We start from the raw sequence: 18,616 nt of genomic DNA on the forward strand, positions 1-18,616 counted from the left end.
CATGACGACCCATGTGGGAGCTCCAAGTTGTTGCATCATGGTCTGCCATTGATAAAGAATTCTTTTGTTTGAAATTTTCATCAAAATCCGTTCATAACGTTTTGAGCTATTTTGCAAACAGACAGACAGATGGACAGAGACACAAACCAACGCTGTCTAAGACATAACCTCGTTAGTGGAGGTAATGAAGGTTGATCAGGAAAATAATTCAGTCTACCTGCCATTAGGAAGTGGCCCTCGCTCTCTGCTCCACACCAAAGTAGGAGTAGGGTCACCTTTAGCTTGGCAGTAGAAGTGGGCAGACTCTCCCGTCCTCACAGAAACATTTTCTGGCTTAAGCACTAATACAGGCTTAGCTGCGGTAGATGAAAGAGGAAACTCAGTGGATTGACACAGGATATAAGTCAGGGGGTTGTTTGGAGAGAGAAATGCTTTTTCCACTGGTGGGATTAAAACAAATGTAAATATAGTAAAACAAAATGGTTAAACAGAAAGTCTTTTTTCTAATCTGGTCTGACCCAGGACGGAGAGCCGAGCCGCCCGGCTATGTCTCTCTCCCATAATGTTCCTGGCCACGCAGACATAAGACCCAGAATGGCTCTTCTCCGCAGGCTCAATGATCAGCTTCCCAGTCAGCTTCTGCAGAATAGGCACAATGCAAACAGCAGAGATTTTTTCCCAAGCCCTAAGTACATTGAGATAGTCACAGCCTTTATGTCAGTCAGTCATTTTCTACCACTTATTCCATAGTGGGTCACAGGGGAGCTGGTGCCTATCTCCAGCAGTCTATGGGCGAGAGGCAGGGTACACCCTGGACAGGCCCCTGGCTGGGAATCTAACCCAGGACCTTCTTGCTGCAAGGCAACAGTGCTACCAACTGTGCCACTGTGCAGCTACTGCTTTTTTGTAAGATTATAATTTTATATTTTCAGTTTAGGTTTCAGTCAAGTTAACTATTATAATTTTGCCCCTGGATCATTAACCACAGGAAGAAGACACCTTACCTTGAAGACATTTGTTTTTTTCAGCTACAGTACATTGGATTAGATTAAACTGTTCTAAGTGTTTACTATAATGAAAGCAACATATCTAGCAGTAGAAGACAATCAGTCAAGGTTCTTACAGTGTAGTGGTGGTCAGTGTTGTTGATGGGCACACCATCCTTCTTCCAGATGACATTAGGTTCTGGGTGTCCCAGTGGTGGATCACAGTTTATCACAGCAACCTCTCCTTCTGCCACCTCCACATCACTGGGTTGTGCGTTGAACTCTTCTTTCAGATCTGCCAGAACAGAGTAACATTTAATCTGAGCAGGACTAGAACAATGGGGTCCACATGGAACCTGAAAATATCTCAGGGAATTAACAGTTTTATGGACATCAGATAGTTTGACATAGAGTGGAAAAATCAATGAATAACTGACCAGATCCAATTGTTTTAAAATGTACTTGTTTAGTTTTTCTTCATCATAACTTTTTGTTTTTGTTCAGTCTAATGTTCCAGCAAGCTTTGCTCTCTTGTGCACCTCTGGTAGAAACTGTTCACCAGCTTAGCTAGCAACATAACTTCTTTGCACAAACCTGATTTGGTTATGAATCATAGAGCTAGGAGTTGGCAGAACCCGGGTCAAAAACCCAAGTTGGTTTTGGAAATGTAAACATCTATCTCACTCTAGGTACTCTTGTCTTTTTTTTCTATTGCATCTGAGGTATGATGGCCATCATCTGATTGAATTCATTCTGCCTTTCCTCTCCAAACCTTCCACAGCCGTACGATATGTGGTTAGAACCCCAGGTTCTGCACAAACTGTTTGAGTTTGCCTTTAAAGAGACAGAGGGGCATTTAACATCTTTAGCCATCTAACGATACTCTGAACATTCTTTCTCAGTTCCATTCAGAATTTTCCTTTACTGAGATTTCATGTTTGTTTATGTTGTATTTATGCTTCTTTACTTAATTACTTTCCCTCCATTAAATATATATTTGTATGAACACTAGTAAAATAACAATTGATTCCATTTGAGCCTAATATAATTAGACTGCAATCAGTCTCAGGCCTCTCACCTGTGAGCGGCTCTGCATAGACGCTCTCCTGTCCACGGCTCTTCGTCAGATTATCAAAACCTCCTGTCAGTAGATGTCTAGCCTTCCTTCAATGTCTAATCTCCACGTTGTGACCTTGTTTTAGTGTCCTGGATTCTCCTTTGTTGCCTTGTCTTTGTCTGACTTCTGCTGAGTCTCTGATTTATCGACAACAACCTTGCATTTTCGCCACAACCTTTCAGTACTGCTTAATGTATGGATTTGCAAGCCTGTCTCTGGCATGTTGTGTATGACCCCTGCTTATTTTTTGGATTCTTTACTATTCTCTGACAATCTGCCAGACCGCTGCAGCCAATAAAGCCAGCGTCCTCTTTTAAATCACTCTCTTTGCCTGACTGAAATTCCAGGTCCACAGTCTGGTTCATTGCAATTCTTTTTGTAATGCAATTAGTGCCCACCGGGTAAGTAATTCAAGACTGATCAGAATTTTTATTATTTAAAGTAGCTTAAGACTGTTTTGATTTTAAATATATAAACATCATAATCCAGAGTATGAACTATAATTACTTCTCTCCATAGTTATGGTTTAGCACCACTGACACATGGTTGTTGTCATCCAATGGGAGCACATCGTGGCTGTGTTAAGTGTTGTTTATTATCAGAGTTCTTCTGAACAATATACTCTTTTTGTCATTAAACTGTACTTACAGGGGTTGGACAATGAAACTGAAACACCTGGTTTTAGACCACAATAATTTATTAGTATGGTGTAGGGCCTCCTTTTGCGGCCAATACAGCATCAATTCGTCTTGGGAATGACATATACAAGTCCTGCACAGTGGTCAGAGGGATTTTAAGCCATTCTTCTTACAGGATAGTGGCCAGGTCACTACATGTTACTGGTGGAGGAAAACGTTTCCTGACTCGCTCCTCCAAAACACCCCAAAGTGCCTCAATAATATTTAGATCTGGTGACTGTGCAGGCCATGGGAGATGTTCAACTTCACTTTCATGTTCATCAAACCAATCTTTCACCAGTCTTGCTGTGTGTATTGGTGCATTGTCATCCTGATACACGGCACCGCCTTCAGGATACAATGTTTGAACCATTGGATGCACATGGTCCTCAAGAATGGTTCGGTAGTCCTTGGCAGTGACGCGCCCATCTAGCGCAAGTATTGGGCCAAGGGAATGCCATGATATGGCAGCCCAAACCATCACTGATCCACCCCCATGCTTCACTCTGGGCATGCAACAGTCTGGGTGGTACGCTTCTTTGGGGCTTCTCCACACCGTAACTCTCCCGGATGTGGGGAAATCAGTAAAGGTGGACTCATCAGAGAACAATACATGTTTCATATTGTCCACAGCCCAAGATTTGCACTCCTTGCACCATTGAAACCGACGTTTGGCATTGGCATGAGTGACCAAAGGTTTGGCTATAGCAGCCCGGCCGTGTATATCGACCCTGTGGAGCTCCTGATGGACAGTTCTGGTGGAAACAGGAGAGATGAGGTGCACATTTAATTCTGCCGTGATTTGGGCAGCTGTGGTTTTATGTTTTTTGGATACAATCCGGGTTAGCACCCGAACATCCCTTTCAGACAAGCTTCCTCTTGCGTCCACAGTTAATCCTGTTGGATGTGGTTCGTCCTTCTTGGTGGTATGCTGACATTACCCTGGATACCGTGGCTCTTGATACATCACAAAGACTTGCTGTCTTGGTCACAGATGCGCCAGCAAGATGTGCACCAACAATTTGTCCTCTTTTGAACTCTGGTATGTCACCCATAATGTTGTGTGCATTTCAATATTTTGAGAAAAACTGTGCTCTTACCCTGCTAATTGAACCTTCACACTCTGCTCTTACTGGTGCAATGTGCAATCAATGAAGACTGGCTACCAGGCTGGTCCAATTTAGCCATGAAACCTCCCACACTAAAATGACAGGTGTTTCAGATTCATTGTCCAACCCCTGTATGTGTCACAAGATGAAAAAACATAATATAGGTACAACAACAAAAAAATCCAACAAGAAAAAATACAATACAAAAACATACAGTTTCTGTTGTGCCCAGAAATCAGTGGTGATTGCTCTACGCCTGCAAGGGAATCTCAGCTTCCCCTAAAATGTCAAAAAATAAGTAATCAAATATATACTGTTGTGTGTACATGTCCTTGACTAAATATGCCCTACAACACGCTCAAGTTTTGTTCAGAATCAGCTTCTTATCACTGGTAACGACGCGGCTTTCCTCTCACTCATTCCCGCAGCTTCACAGTGCTTTAAACAGTGAGTTCAATAGCGAAGCAAAAATGCTGGGCTTTGTCCCGCCCATCGGACGCTCAGCGTCTCTGGGGGTCTATGGGGCAGTGGGCTGGCCTTGGCTGGCCCAGACGCTCAGCTTCTGCATGATGATTGGATGATCTGTCTGAGGCTGAATCCCTTTTTGATTGACAGCGAAATGAGCGAATCAGCTATCTTGAAATTGAGCTTCCCCTCCTTGAAAGACCAGCATCCGCCACTGCCGGAAATGCACTTCAAGATAGGATGCTTTTTATCAAGAAAATCATGGCAGGACTAACATTTGTTAAAATAAAATTATGTTGCACCCACGAACAGAACTGTTAACACCAAACAAAGTTTTGCTTTGTGCATCTGTATTTCAAAAAACCCACAGCTCAACTACACAGCATATCAAGTTTTTCTGCCATGCTCATTTACAATCACATGTCATCACCTCTAATTCCCATCATGTCTTGCGTCGCTCTTAAAGAGACAGTATGACAGAAATCAACGAACTGGATCCAGAGTAACATCATCTTTATCTGGTCTCTCTGTGAGTCTGTCTGAGAATACATTCATTAAACCAACCTGGTCTAAAAAAGAAGCTTTAAGCATTCAGCATTTTCTTGATGCGGAAACTGCTGTCTCTAGAAACAACATTGCAATCAACATCCTTACCTGATACATTTAATAATTATCAGGGTTCCTAAACACCTTCTAACATTCCAGACTTTTAGGTCCAATTTTGACATGTAAGTACAAAAATACAGTATTTCCTTTTTTTATGTTGTACATTTTTCTTTAACTGTACAGTCTACCTTACTTTTTGATTTCAAGTGTTTTTACCTTTGTGAGTACCTGCATGCTTCCATTTGCCTTCAACTTTGCTGCTGATGCACCAACATTTTCTCACTGTGGATATTTCTATTCTATTCTGTATTTAATGTAATTTGGGTTGATTTTTTACATTATGTTTATGAAATTATTTAGATATAAGATTTTAAGCTATCTTAAGATAATAAAGAAAATAAAAATCTTGAACTCAGAACCTCAATCATCTTTTGATCCTTTCCTTTTTTTATCTTAAGGTAAAATGTCCAGCTTGTTTTGTTGTAATAACAGTTTTATTATCTCATTACGTTAATTAATAAGATCTGAAACTCTTTATGTTGCCATAGGTTTTATTATCTCATGATAACGAGAAAAACAACATCTTGCTTGTTTTCCTATTAAGACGGTTAGTAATTCTATTGTCTTGAGAAAATAAGACTTTGAGTTTATATTGTGATGTTTGATCATTTTTATTTTCTAAGAAAAATCAGATCAAATCAGAAAAATAAAATCAGAATATAATTTCAGTGATGTCTTTATGTGATGTAAAAGTAGTTGTTTTAAATGATTATTTATTGGGCAGATTATTGACGGTACAGCTAAGATCCATGTGTATATCCACCCCACCTTCTTACCTGCAATATACAGTGAAGCGTTGCGGCTGATGGCCTTGCCGGCACTGTTTCTGGCAATGCAGGCATAGACGCCCTCATGGGACTGGCCAAGCCTGCCCCCTCCTACGTTTAGAAAGAAGAGGCTCCCCTCTGACAGAACCATGGGTTGGACTTGGCCGTCTCCCTTCTCCGTCTCCAGGGGCTGACCATTCCGCAGCCACTCGATGGTCGGCTTCGGGGTGCCATCCACCCGGCAGGAGAGAGCGGCAGGGTTGCCCAATTTCACCACCACATCAGAAGGGTGGTGGACAATACGTGGTTCTATCTCCTCTGTCAGAACTCTGGTACCTGAGGAGGACACAGTGATGATTCTACAGTTTCCAACTACAGGTGGGATAAGATGTTTATAGAAAATCACATTCATTTTGTACTCTTATAATTATACTCTATGAATACATTCCCAACCTTTTCATGTGGTGTTCGGGGTTCAGTCACTAAGGGTTAGAAGGAAGATCTGCTTATTTATTTATATGTGAAACCTACAGGGGTTGGACAATGAAACTGAAACACCTGGTTTTAGACCACAATAATTTATTAGTATGGTGTAGGGCCTCCTTTTGCGGCCAATACAGCGTCAATTCGTCTTGGGAATGACATATACAAGTCCTGCACAGTGGTCAGAGGGATTTTAAGCCATTCTTCTTGCAGGATAGTGGCCAGGTCACTACGTGATACTGGTGGAGGAAAACGTTTCCTGACTCGCTCCTCCCAAACACCCCAAAGTGGCTCAATAATATTTAGATCTGGTGACTGTGCAGGCCATGGGAGATGTTCAACTTCACTTTCATGTTCATCAAACCAATCTTTCACCAGTCTTGCTGTGTGTATTGGTGCATTGTCATCCTGATACACGGCACCGCCTTCAGGATACAATGTTTGAACCATTGGATGCACATGGTCCTCAAGAATGGTTCGGTAGTCCTTGGCAGTGACGCGCCCATCTAGCACAAGTATTGGGCCAAGGGAATGCCATGATATGGCAGCCCATACCATCACTGATCCACCCCCATGCTTCACTCTGGGCATGCAACAGTCTGGGTGGTACGCTTCTTTGGGGCTTCTCCACACCGTAACTCTCCCGGATGTGGGGAAAACAGTAAAGGTGGACTCATCAGAGAACAATACATGTTTCACATTGTCCACAGCCCAAGATCTGCGCTCCTTGCACCATTGAAACCGACGTTTGGCATTGGCATGAGTGACCAAAGGTTTGGCTATAGCAGCCCAGCCGTGTATATTGACCCTGTGGAGCTCCCGACGGACAGTTCTGGTGGAAACAGGAGAGTTGAGGGGTACATTTAATTCTGCCGTGATTTGGGCAGCCGTGGTTTTGTTTTTTGGATACAATCTGGGTTAGCACCCAAACATCCCTTTCAGACAGCTTCCTCTTGCGTCCACAGTTAATCCTGTTGGATGTGGTTCGTCCTTCTTGGTGGTATGCTGACATTACCCTGGATACCGTGGCTCTTGATACATCACAAAGACTTGCTGTCTTGGTCACAGATGCGCCAGCAAGACGTGCACCAACAATTTGTCCTCTTTTGAACTCTGGTATGTCACCCATAATGTTGTGTGCATTTCAATATTTTGAGAAAAACTGTGCTCTTACCCTGCTAATTGAACCTTCACACTCTACTCTTACTGGTGCAATGTGCAATCAATGAAGACTGGCTACCAGGCTGGTCCAATTTAGCCATGAAACTTCCCACACTAAAATGACAGGTGTTTCAGTTTCATTGTCCAACACCTGTATATTGGAGCCACTTCAGCTACAAATAATTTAAATTAAAAAAATACATCTCACAAAGGGGATGGATTAAGGAAGGACTGTCTCCAGATTCTATAATTTACCAAACTCAACAGTTGGCTGAAACGTGGCTACAACTGAGTGTTCCCAGAGAAACATTATCCTAAACACATTAAAATTAATTTTGGAAGGGATAAAACTGGTCCTCATGAAGGTTCATGACACCTTCATGAGGACCACAAAATCGAGGCACGTGACGTCGCCAGGTACGGCGGAGCCGGGGTCCCATTCTGGAGCCAGGCCTGGGGTCGGTACTTGTTGGAGAGCGTCTGGTGGTTGGGTTGCTCCTGGCGGGACCCGCCCGGGCCAAGCTTGAACAAGAGATGCGAGGCCATCACCCAGTGGGGCCACCACCTGCAGGGTGAACCGTGAGGGACCGCTGCAAAGAGGATTGGGCAGCAGACGAAGGTGGAGACCTCGGCGGCCCGATCTCCAGATGCTTAGGCTGGCTCTAGGGACGTGGAATGCCACCTCGCTGGGCAGGAAGGAGCCTGAGCTTGTGTGGGAGGTCGAGAGATATCGACTAGAAATAGTTGGGCTCGTCTCCACGCACAGCGTGTGCTCTGGAACCCATCTCCTCAAGAGGGGCTGGACCCTCTTCTATTCTGGAGTGGCCCACAGGGAGAGGTGCCGGGCTAGGGTGGGTTTGCTTGTTGCCCCCCAGCTTAGCCGTCTCGTGTTGCGGTTTACACCAGTGGATGAGAGGGTCGCATCCCTGCGCCTTCGGGTTGGGACAATTCTCTGACTGTCGTTTCGGTCTACAGGCCGAGCAGTAGTGCGGAGTACCCGGCCTTCTTGACGTTCCTGTCGTGGCTGCTGGATAGTGCCCCTCCCGGGGACTCCATTATTCTGCTGGGGGACTTCAATGCTCACGTCGGAAACGACAGTGACACCTGGAGAGGCATGATCGAGAGGAATGGCCTCCCCGATCTGAATCCGAGTGGTGTTTCGTTATTGGGCTTCTGTGCTAGTCCGAATCAGAATCAGAATCAGAATCAGAAAAGCTTTATTGCCAAGTACGTTTTTGGACATACAAGGAATTTGTTTTGGCGTAGTCGGTGCAATACAGTACAAATTAAACAGTATAAACATATCTACAATATAATATAAATATATGTGCACAGTCACGGATTGTCCATAAAGAACACCATGTACAAGCATGGTGGAAGTCACCGAGGTGGTTAAAAAGCTCCACGGTGGCAGGGCTTTGGGGGTGGATGAGTACTGTAAAGTCTGTGGTGTTGTGGGGCTGTCATGGTTGACACGCCTCTTCAACATTGCGTGGCGGTTGGGGGCAGTGCCTCTGGACTGGCAGACTGGGTGGTGGTCCAAGAGTTTTGTGGGGAATTGCCGGCACTAAGTAGGACCTGTTCCCGGTGCATGTTGGACTTTTGTCACCGGTCCTGTTCATAACTTTTATGGACAGGATTTCTATTGGCAGCCAAGGGCCGAAAGGGGTCTGGTTTGGGGACCAATGTATTTTGTCTCTTCTTTTTGTAGATGACGTGGTCCTGCTGCCCCCCTCTAGCCAAGAACTACAGTTCGCGCTGGGGTAGTTCACAGCCGAGTGTGAAGCGGCTGGGATGAAGATCAGCTCCTCCGAGTCCGAGGCCATGGTTCTCGACCAGAAAAGGGTGGCTTGTCCTCTTCAGGTTGGAGGGGAGTTCTTCCCTCTAGTGGAGGAGTTCCAGTATCTCGGGGTCTTGTTCACGAGTGAGGTGAGAATGGAGCGGGAGATTGACAGACGGATCAGTGCGGCTGCCACAGTAATGGGGACGCTGTGCCGGTCCGTTGTGGTGAAGAGAGAGCTGAGCCGAAAATCGAAGCTCTCAATTTACCGGTCAGTCTAAGTTCCTACCCTCACCTATGGCCATGAACTTTGGGTCATGACCGAAAGAACGAGATCCCAGATACAAGTAGCTGAAATGAGCTTCCTCCGTAGGGTGGCCGGGCACTCCCTTAGAGATAAGGTGAGGAGCTCAGCCATCCGGGAGGAGCTCGGAGTAGAGCCGCAGCTCCTCCACCTCGAGGGTAGCCAGTTGGGGTGGCTTGGGCATCTATACCGGATGCATCCTGGACCCTTTCCTCTGGAGGAGGCCCAGGGGACGGCCAAGGACACGCTGGAGGGACAATGTCTCTCGGCTGGCCTGGGAACGCCTTGGGATTCCCCCGGACGAGTTGGAGGAGGTGTCTGGGGAGAGGGACGTTTGGGTGTCTCTGCTGAGTCTGCTGCCCCCGCGACCCGGTCCCGGATGAAGCGGAAGACGACGAGTACGATAAAACAGGTTACATTAGGCCCAACATGCCCCAACATTACCCTGTTAAAATAAGAGTACTATGTCCAAAAGCTGAGGCCATCCCAAGAAACCCACTAGTTTAAATGAACTCTAAAAATCTGTGAAGAAGAAGATTGCTCAAAGATCCAGCCAAATTGGTGCTAGAAGCTTTTTGATGTGGTCCAGGTGTAACTTGCTAAAGGACTTTTAAGCCAGTAATTGACTGTACATTCAAATGTGTGCACCCAGTTCTTGTTTTTAAAACTATATTAAAGTTGTGTGCTGTAAAACCATCCCAGTTTGGGAAAATAACAATTGAAATAAACTCTAAATATGAGGTCAGACAGAGGATGCTGTATCTTGGCTGTAAATAGTTAGTAATCATTGGAAATAGATTGTTTCTGATGATGAACACTCTTTCTGTTAGGCTGTCAGACATACTAGGAAAGAAACATCTGGAAATGTTGCATTAAGAAACCACAAAAAAGCCAATGCTCTTCTTGTTTTTCATACATTCTACATTGTGACAGCACTGTTTTTACCCATAGTTATTGTAAAGCCACAGCCAAACAGTCACCAGGACTACACATCTCTGGGTTCATAACAAGAAAACACCTACAGCTAACATATTCAAACCCTGCTACTCCCAGATTATGTCTATTTGTGGCCAGCTCCAGAGGAATGCCATTGTTCGAACTTCCCATGAAGTCGGATGATTGGAGGAAACGGGAAGACTGTGATCAGTTTCCTGACATGAGAGGAAACTCGGAACTTGCAGGTCTCAGGAACATCAAGTCAAACAAAACCCCAGCAGAACACAACAGAATATAAAGAATATTTTGGATCCTTTTCCTCGTCAATTTTTTCCTCTTATTGCATCTGATACAGTGGAAGTATTTCCATCAAAGAGACCACTTCCTTTCTGATTTACAATATGAACAAGCAATACTTGTAAATTCCAAAAGATCTAGATTGTATTAATCATATTTGATAAATAGAGTTCTGAAGAAGGAGTATGGAGATAGTCCCAATCTACCCTAAATACAAGTAGTCCTTAAACAGGAAGGAACTACTGTATATCAACAAACAAATATCAACAATTTAAATCTTGTATCACGTCACTTTAAGCATCGTCTTTCCAGTGTCCTGAGAGATTTCACAGACAGCAGATTTAGGCTCTTTTAAAGGTTTCAGGCAGTGCAGCACGACGTTGTAGTTAGTGTTAGCAACATGTTTATGATTCTAAAAGATTATCATTTCCTTATAATACATCCCATTAATTATCTGATTACTTTAGACAGAAGAAGAGCTCATTTAAATGAGCCTTCACACAAACAGACGAAGCTAAATAAAGACCTGCCACTTATAAAAAATGACTTCACAGAACATTGAAGGTTCTTAATTAATCAGTTACAGTTGTGAACTTACCGCAGAGCAGGAGCCCAAACAGCGCTACTAATAGACCTGTTCTAACACACTGGCTGGTCATTATGGGGAGTTAACAGAAAAATAATCTAAGGTTTCTTAGCTAAACGCTGAGGTCTAAATGAAATTAAAGTCGTTGGTACGTTGATTGTCTTCTTCTGTGAAAAGTTCGGACTAACTCTAACCTGCCGCTCCTTGAGAGAACTACGCGTCATTCTGAGCAGCCTGTTCGACAAAACGCAGTTAACTTCCTGTTTGCTTCGACTCCAACATTTATTTTGAAAATATCAGCATAAAGAAGTTCTAGTAATATGAATGTAGACTTTACGGTGCTTTAGTTTAAATAAGCGCATCTGTTATTCTGCCTACGTCGTGCATGTTGCAGTGGTTGTTCGCTGGATCCCAAACTTAAGTTGAACTTTAAACAAAGTGTAAAATCATTTACATTTTACAGAAATCATTCTGCAGAGATTTCATTAACTCCAACCACATATGATGTAAGAGTGTGGCTTGATTTTTATACAAACAACAGTTTATCATAAACTGTCTGCTAACATGTATTTGTTTAATTCATGTTGCTGAGTTTAAACCCCTTTTTGTTAAGCAACGGTTGCTCTTTAACAATAACAGTAGCTTTCTGTCTTTTCAGTCTGATATGCTCTGCATCCTCATCCTCTAAGCTCCTCCTCATCAGTCCTGTTCATAAATAAGATGCAATAATAAACTAATTAAAATCCACAAAGGTTTTTTTTTTTTGTCTTTGGTCTGATTAGGCTTACTTCTAACAGTAATATAGCACAAGAGATGCAGTCTCACTATTACTTTAACATATTGTTTTATTATAGTCAGTATAATAAAAACCTGTGGAGCAGATGTCTAGATTCTGCCCTCTAATGTAAGTTGCAGTGAATCTCTCTGCTGTTGTCAAGTTTTTTGTTGTTGTTAGCAGCAGCTCTGTCACCATCTGTATAAGGCAGGAAGTTCTCAGTGTGTTTGTTTTATAACAATAGAAGGAAATTGTGCTTCTCTCACTCGGCATTATGTCCACAAATATCTCAGTGGTTGAGGGGTATTTTGTCTTGGAGTCAAACCTCGGTTTTCCAGAATGTTTCACCTGAACTGGAAAATCTAGTTCCAGAATGTTATCTGATTTGTGTACATTTACAGGTCCATTTACTATTTTCCTATCCCTGCAAAATATTCACAGTCTGTTACTTCACAGCCACAAACCACAGTATATTTTTGGGTCTTTTTTGTAATAAATCAGCTCTTCTGATATTATTATCCACAATAACAATACAATGATGCACATGTTTTAATGATCTTATGTGCCTTTTGAATTCAAATATATTTGAATTAGAAGAGGAGATGACAAATAAAACAAGCACCCTAAAGGAAATAATAATAGAAACAATGAAAAGTGCTCTGCAAAACTATGACATTTTCACATGTTACTACATCACAATACAAATTTAGGTGTATTTTTTGGATTTCAAGTACTGTCTAGCTCTGGATTAGAAGGAAAAGGATACATGTTTTCAGAATTCTTAACTTACAAAAACTTGAAATATGTGTGTACATTATTATTTTTTGAGCCCTCGGCGTTAGTATTTTGTTAAACCACCGTTTGCTGAAGCTGTAGGTATTTTGGGACATGTCTCCATCAGCTTTGCACATGTACAAAGAAAGGATCATTTTTTTTCCCATTCTTCACATTCTCAATTGCTTAGACCGTTTGGCAGCCACCGATTCTTCATTAAATTTAGGTCTGGACTTTGACTAGGCCATTCTATCACCTAAATATGCTTTAATCTAAACCACTCCGTTGTAGCTCTGGGTGTATGTATAAGGTTGTTGTCCTGCTTGAAGGTAAACACCACCCTACTTCCACACTGAAGCCTTCAACAGGTTTTTTTTTCCAAGTTTCCCCATATTTAGCTCCATTTGTCCTCTTATCACCTCTTACAACCTTCCCAGTTCTGGCTGATGAAAATCATCCTCACAGCATGATGCTGCCACCACCATGTTTCACAGTGGGGATAGTGTTCAGAGTGATATGCAGTGTAAGTTGTCATCCACACAAAGTGTCTTGTTTTTGAATAACTCTACAAATGGAACTCCACGTTGCTTTCTACCAACATTGGCTTTCTTCATGGTACTCTTCAATGAAGGCCACATTTGTGGAGTGCAAGACAAATCATTGTCAACAGATCTTCCTACCTCAGCTGTGGATCTCTGCAACTCCTTCAGAGTTACTTCTTGCTGCTTCTACAATTAATACTATACTCTATATTAATACTTAATCAATTTTGATGGACATCCATGTCTTGGTACGTTTGTGGTTCTGTCATACTCTTTCCATGTTCAGATGATGGACTGAGCAGAGCTCTACGAGATGTTTAAGGCTTTGGATTTTGTTTTCTAACTTAACCCTAATTTAAACTTCTCCACATCGTTTTCTCTTATCTTTCTGTTCCTTGGTCTTCATGATGCTGTTTGTTCTCTAATGTCTAACAAATCACTGAGGCCTTCATGGAATGACTGGATTTATACTAAGATAAGGTTACGTACAAATTTTAATTTGATGAATTCTGAAGCTGGTTGTTTGCAATCTATTTTATTTCGTGGTATAATAATTAATACATATACATGTAGCAGTAGCACATGCAACAGTTTTTGGATTTTTACAAGTAAAACTTGTAACTATGTATCATTTCTCTTCCATTTCTCTCTTTCAGATAAATTCTAATAAAACTAAAATTACACATATATAAAATAATAATAAAAATGCAAAATAATTTGTATGAATACAATTACAATGCACTGTGCATGTTGTACAAATGCAACACTTCTCTTGATTAATAAAATCTTCTAGGTTTCCATAGCAAGGACGACCCAGAAATAAGTGAACTACCACAAGTTCATTCCCTCGAATGGCTCACACAAACAAAGCATTGTGCAGTGAACTGTTCATTGTGAGGCTTAGAAAGGACCAGGGCTAAGTGATGGATGTTTATATTGATCCAACAACGTAAGCTTGATGGCCTCGGCATCAGCCAGCTTTCAGTCAACAACAAAAGCTTTAGAAAGGATAAGGGATGAATCCCGCCTGCTAAAACACAACCCATGGGAATGTTGTGAGGCTGAGATTTGCTGAAGGAAGGACTCTTTTCTAAGCTGTTGACCGAGAGGTCAGGGGAAGTATAGGAAACAGGCAAAAGACGGGGAAAAAGAAAGAATGTGTCAGTTGTAGTGAAGAATGTGATAAACAGTGACTTCACAGTGAATTCTTAATGTAAGTTTATTGAGATTTGTAAAGAATTCATCAATCACCATCAATTAAAACTTGGGCTGTATAAAGCAAGTTAATATAAACATGTGCTGTGAACTGAATTAGGTAAAGCTGAGGATGAAAACAAAATACGTCATGCTCCAACATAAAGAAATGTAAGAACACATGAGATAAAAAGTAATTGAAATTTATCAGTCCGGGAAGAGTGACAAAGCCATTTTTTGGGATTCCAGTAAACCAGAGTGACAGCCATTATCCACAAATGTTGAAATCATCGAATATGGGTAATCTTTCTCATTGTGGCTGGCCCAGAATATTCCAAGACAGCATTCACACTTCATCCAGGAGGTCACAAACGATCCAAAGACAACATCTAAAGTATTGCTGCCCTCACATGACTCAGTCTTGGGCTGCTTTGCTTCTTTAGGATCTGGATGGCAGAATTGATGGAACCATACATTCTCCTCCCTACCAAAATCCTGAAGGAGAATGTGTAACCATCAGTTTGTGACCTTAAGTCAAAGCACATTTTGGTTATGAAGCAGGAAAATGATCCAAAGCACACCAACCTATTCACCACTGAATGGCTCAGATAAAAAAAAAATGAATGGGGATTTGGAGTGGCCTAGGCAAAGTCTGGATTTAAGTCTAATTAAGATGCTGCTGCATGACCTTAAACAGGCCATTCATGGTCGAAAAAATCTCTACTGTGGCTAAAACATTTATGCAATGAAGGATGAGCCAAAATTTCTCTAAAGTGATAAAATGATTCATTTCCAGAGTCTCATTGCCAATTATCACAAACTCTAGAGCATCCAGAGTTTGTGATAATCCAGATGTTGCTGGAACAGGATGACACTATCAGTTATCAGGTTTAGGGAGCATTACTTTTCATATAAGGTCAGGTTGGTTTAGACATGTTCCTTTAATAAATGAAACCATTATTTGAAAAATGCATTATGTATTTTCCCAGGTTATCATGGTCTGAAATGAAAATTAGTTTCATGATTTGAAACATTTAAATGTGAAAAAAGTAAAAATAAATAAATAAATAAATATGTTAAGGACAGGACTGTTAGTGTTACAATTTCTAAAGGACCTTTAAGAAATATTTAGATTTCAGAAAGAGTCAAACTATACTGATAAACAAAAAAATGCTCTAAAAATAATTATTTTAATCAGGAACATTTCCTAATAACTTCTGCCAGTTTTATCTAGTTTGTTAGGTTTGTTCTAAAATATATTGTTTTGATCCCTTTACTTCTTGATAAAGAGAAACATTTCAAATATTATGACAGTTATTATGTTTCTGATGCCAGTTTTTACCAAAGTTAAAACAACGTTATTCTAGTTACTAATTAATATGTGTAATATGTGTAAAACTAAGTTCTTCTGGACCTGTGTGAGTTAGAGCCCTACCTTTTTTCCGATGTGGCCTGGTTCTGTGAGGTGTGTCCTGGTGTCCCACACTGTGACGAATAAGCTCTTTGACCCGGCTCTTTGAGCTTCCACCCAGCAGTCCTGTTTCCATGAGACACATGTGGAACCTGCACTGCTGTGAGTACCTAACCCAGGTGTGAAAGCTGAATATGCAAAGAAGCCACCCATGGACATGCATCTTCACCATGCAAGTCAACTCTTACTGGATGGAAACTTCAGCTCTTAAATGCAGGCACCCTGTACCGTCCACAAACTGACACTGATCATTTAACCCGCAACCTGTCCTACGAACTAAATTATGGGACACTGGAGCCCTGCTTTCTGCATATTCCTTAGCTCCTCTCCCCCTCATGTCTCCCTCCTTTATGGGTTCCTTTTTTTCTCCAGGGAAGAACAAAGTTAAAGGGAGGAGGGCTAAATAGTGATCAAATACAAGTTTCAGACCTCATGCTGAGATAGAGGCAATGGGGCCCGGCATCTGCATCATTTATTTGATTAAAAAATCCGACTGATTTAAGGGAAAGAGAGAGAAGGATACATCTCAGATCAGCAGGAGAAATGTTTTGCAGTTACATTGATCATTGGATTAGTTAAATAAAATCTGATTAAATTATATTAAAGACAAAATAATGACCATGTGTTTAAAATGCAGAGTGGCAGATTTAAAGTAATTCTAGTCCAGAACATTTAATTTTACCAAAGGTCAAAGCAGGGGCATATTTTTTATTAAATTATCTTAGAGAAATGAATGTTTTGACAACAACAGCATCAAAGAAAACAAAATGGGAACAAAAGTTTCCTGGCTTTCTTTTAACAACAAGCCCCCTCACCAACACCCTCCACCTTCTCTCCCTACCCAGCCTCCCACCATTCAACAAGCCAGGCAAATTTGTAGCTGCCTGTCTGCACAGTATGAGTCTCATACATCATCTTGGCTCGCCTTCTAGAATCAAACAAAAGTACCAAGCCAGCCATGTCTGGATATTCTCAATTGAAATGCAATCAGTTTGTGTAGTTTGAGTGGCCTCCCAGGGAGGAAGCAGATTCAACTTCTGATTGGTTGTACTTCATATCCCCCTGTAAACAACATCGGATGTTGTTAAATGAAGGCTGCGTAGAGAAGATGTAGTTGTCAAGAATTTTTTCTAGACGTGTTTAATTCACAAATATCTCTGCCCTCAGATTGTAGATTGAAGAATGCTGCTCTGCACCTAATTTGCAGCATTCTCTTGATGAATTGATGTAATGAATCCTTAAACTTAAAAAATGTCTATAGAGAATTAAGGTTGAACTGTAAGAACAATTAATGACATGCTGAGAAATAATTACAGACTACAACTGTACCTAAAGGAATATCAGTGCATAAAGGAGAAGAGTGGAAGCCTATAGGCCTGGGCCACTGTGAGCCCTAATCCTCTAACATCCATCTGAGGGTGGTATGGGACTGTATCAGTAGTCAGTCAGTCATTTTCTACCACTTTCTCTATAGTGGGTCACGGGGGAGCTGATGCCTATCTCCAGCAGTCTGTGGGCGAGAGGCGAGGTACACCCTGGACAAGTCGCCAGTCCATCGCAGGGCTGTATCAGTAGGCTTAGATTATTTTATGTTATTAAAATATTTGGCACTAGTGGCCTTTATTTTTTTGACAGGAATAGGCAGACAGGAAAGAGTGGTAGAGACATTCTGCAAATGTCACCGGGTCGGGGACTGGAACCCGGGACGGCTGCTTCAAGGACTGTAGCCTCTGTACATGGTTGCGCGCTTAACCCCTACACCATCAGCGCCACGCCCATTAAAATATTGATCTTTGACAGAATCTGTGAATGACCTGAAATTCACAACCTGTTGCCTTGCTATGGTTTCCACAAGTCTTTACAGAAAATGCCCTTAGCTGTGTTAAAGGCCCTGAAAACTGCATAAATCAAACCACTTTTAAAGAAGCCCAATTTTCCTCAATTATAAATACAGGCCCTATAACCTAAAATGTTAAGCAAAGATTATTGAAAGATTATTTAAAAGTTTATTGACACATTTATTCCATTTTGATTATAACACATCTTTAAAGCATTCGGACCATGTTTTCAACTACACCAAAACACTGGGACTCCAATAATACGAGTTTTGAATAACATACACTACAGGTCAAAAGTTTCAGATAGGACGTCCATTGTTGTTTGTCGTCACGTTGCGTGCGTGGGTGTGAGCGTTTTTGTTTACGTATGAGGGTGCGAATGTGCGATTGTGACTGTGTGTGCCTGTTTTTGTGTCAGGTTGGGTTTTGGGCTGCTCCCTCTCCTGGATTGGTGTAGGCCCCCCATCAAATGTGGGGCCTGTCCCCCCCCCCCTCCACACACACACACTACCTGCCCCTGGTTGGTGTCTCTGCCCGCTGGTGTACTTGTGGTTCTCGGTGTCCAGGGCTGGGAGCTTTGGTATGTGCCGGCTCACTCCCGGTGGCTGCTTGCCCGGGCCTGGACCCTGGACTCTGTTGCCTCTCTGTTTGGGGAGTGATATGTCCCAGGGTCTAGGGTCTCTGGGCA

General features: G+C 42.0%; 1 protein-coding gene across 2 annotated transcripts in view; it reads right to left on the reverse strand.

Moving 5' to 3' along the window:
- The window catches only part of robo4 (roundabout, axon guidance receptor, homolog 4 (Drosophila)), a 47,565-nt gene extending 31,137 nt beyond the window's left edge, over positions 1 to 16,428 (reverse strand). Inside the window, exons 1-5 of one of the 2 annotated variants that reach the window (XM_047379280.1) lie at positions 16,055 to 16,428; positions 5,797 to 6,123; positions 1,124 to 1,281; positions 519 to 639; positions 218 to 356 (exon numbers count right to left, since the gene is read on the reverse strand). In XM_047379280.1, coding sequence (XP_047235236.1) covers positions 218 to 356; positions 519 to 639; positions 1,124 to 1,281; positions 5,797 to 6,123; positions 16,055 to 16,262 — 953 coding nt within the window. In that variant the 5' untranslated portion in view covers positions 16,263 to 16,428. Of the gene's footprint in view, positions 1 to 217; positions 357 to 518; positions 640 to 1,123; positions 1,282 to 5,796; positions 6,124 to 11,346; positions 11,564 to 16,054 lie in introns of those variants that run through there. The other variant, XM_047379281.1, reaches the window with a different exon arrangement.
- Between the last annotated feature and the right edge of the window lie 2,188 nt (positions 16,429 to 18,616).

The sequence above is a fragment of the Girardinichthys multiradiatus genome, chromosome 11 (assembly GCF_021462225.1).
Source record: "Girardinichthys multiradiatus isolate DD_20200921_A chromosome 11, DD_fGirMul_XY1, whole genome shotgun sequence".
Taxonomy (NCBI): domain Eukaryota; kingdom Metazoa; phylum Chordata; class Actinopteri; order Cyprinodontiformes; family Goodeidae; genus Girardinichthys; species Girardinichthys multiradiatus.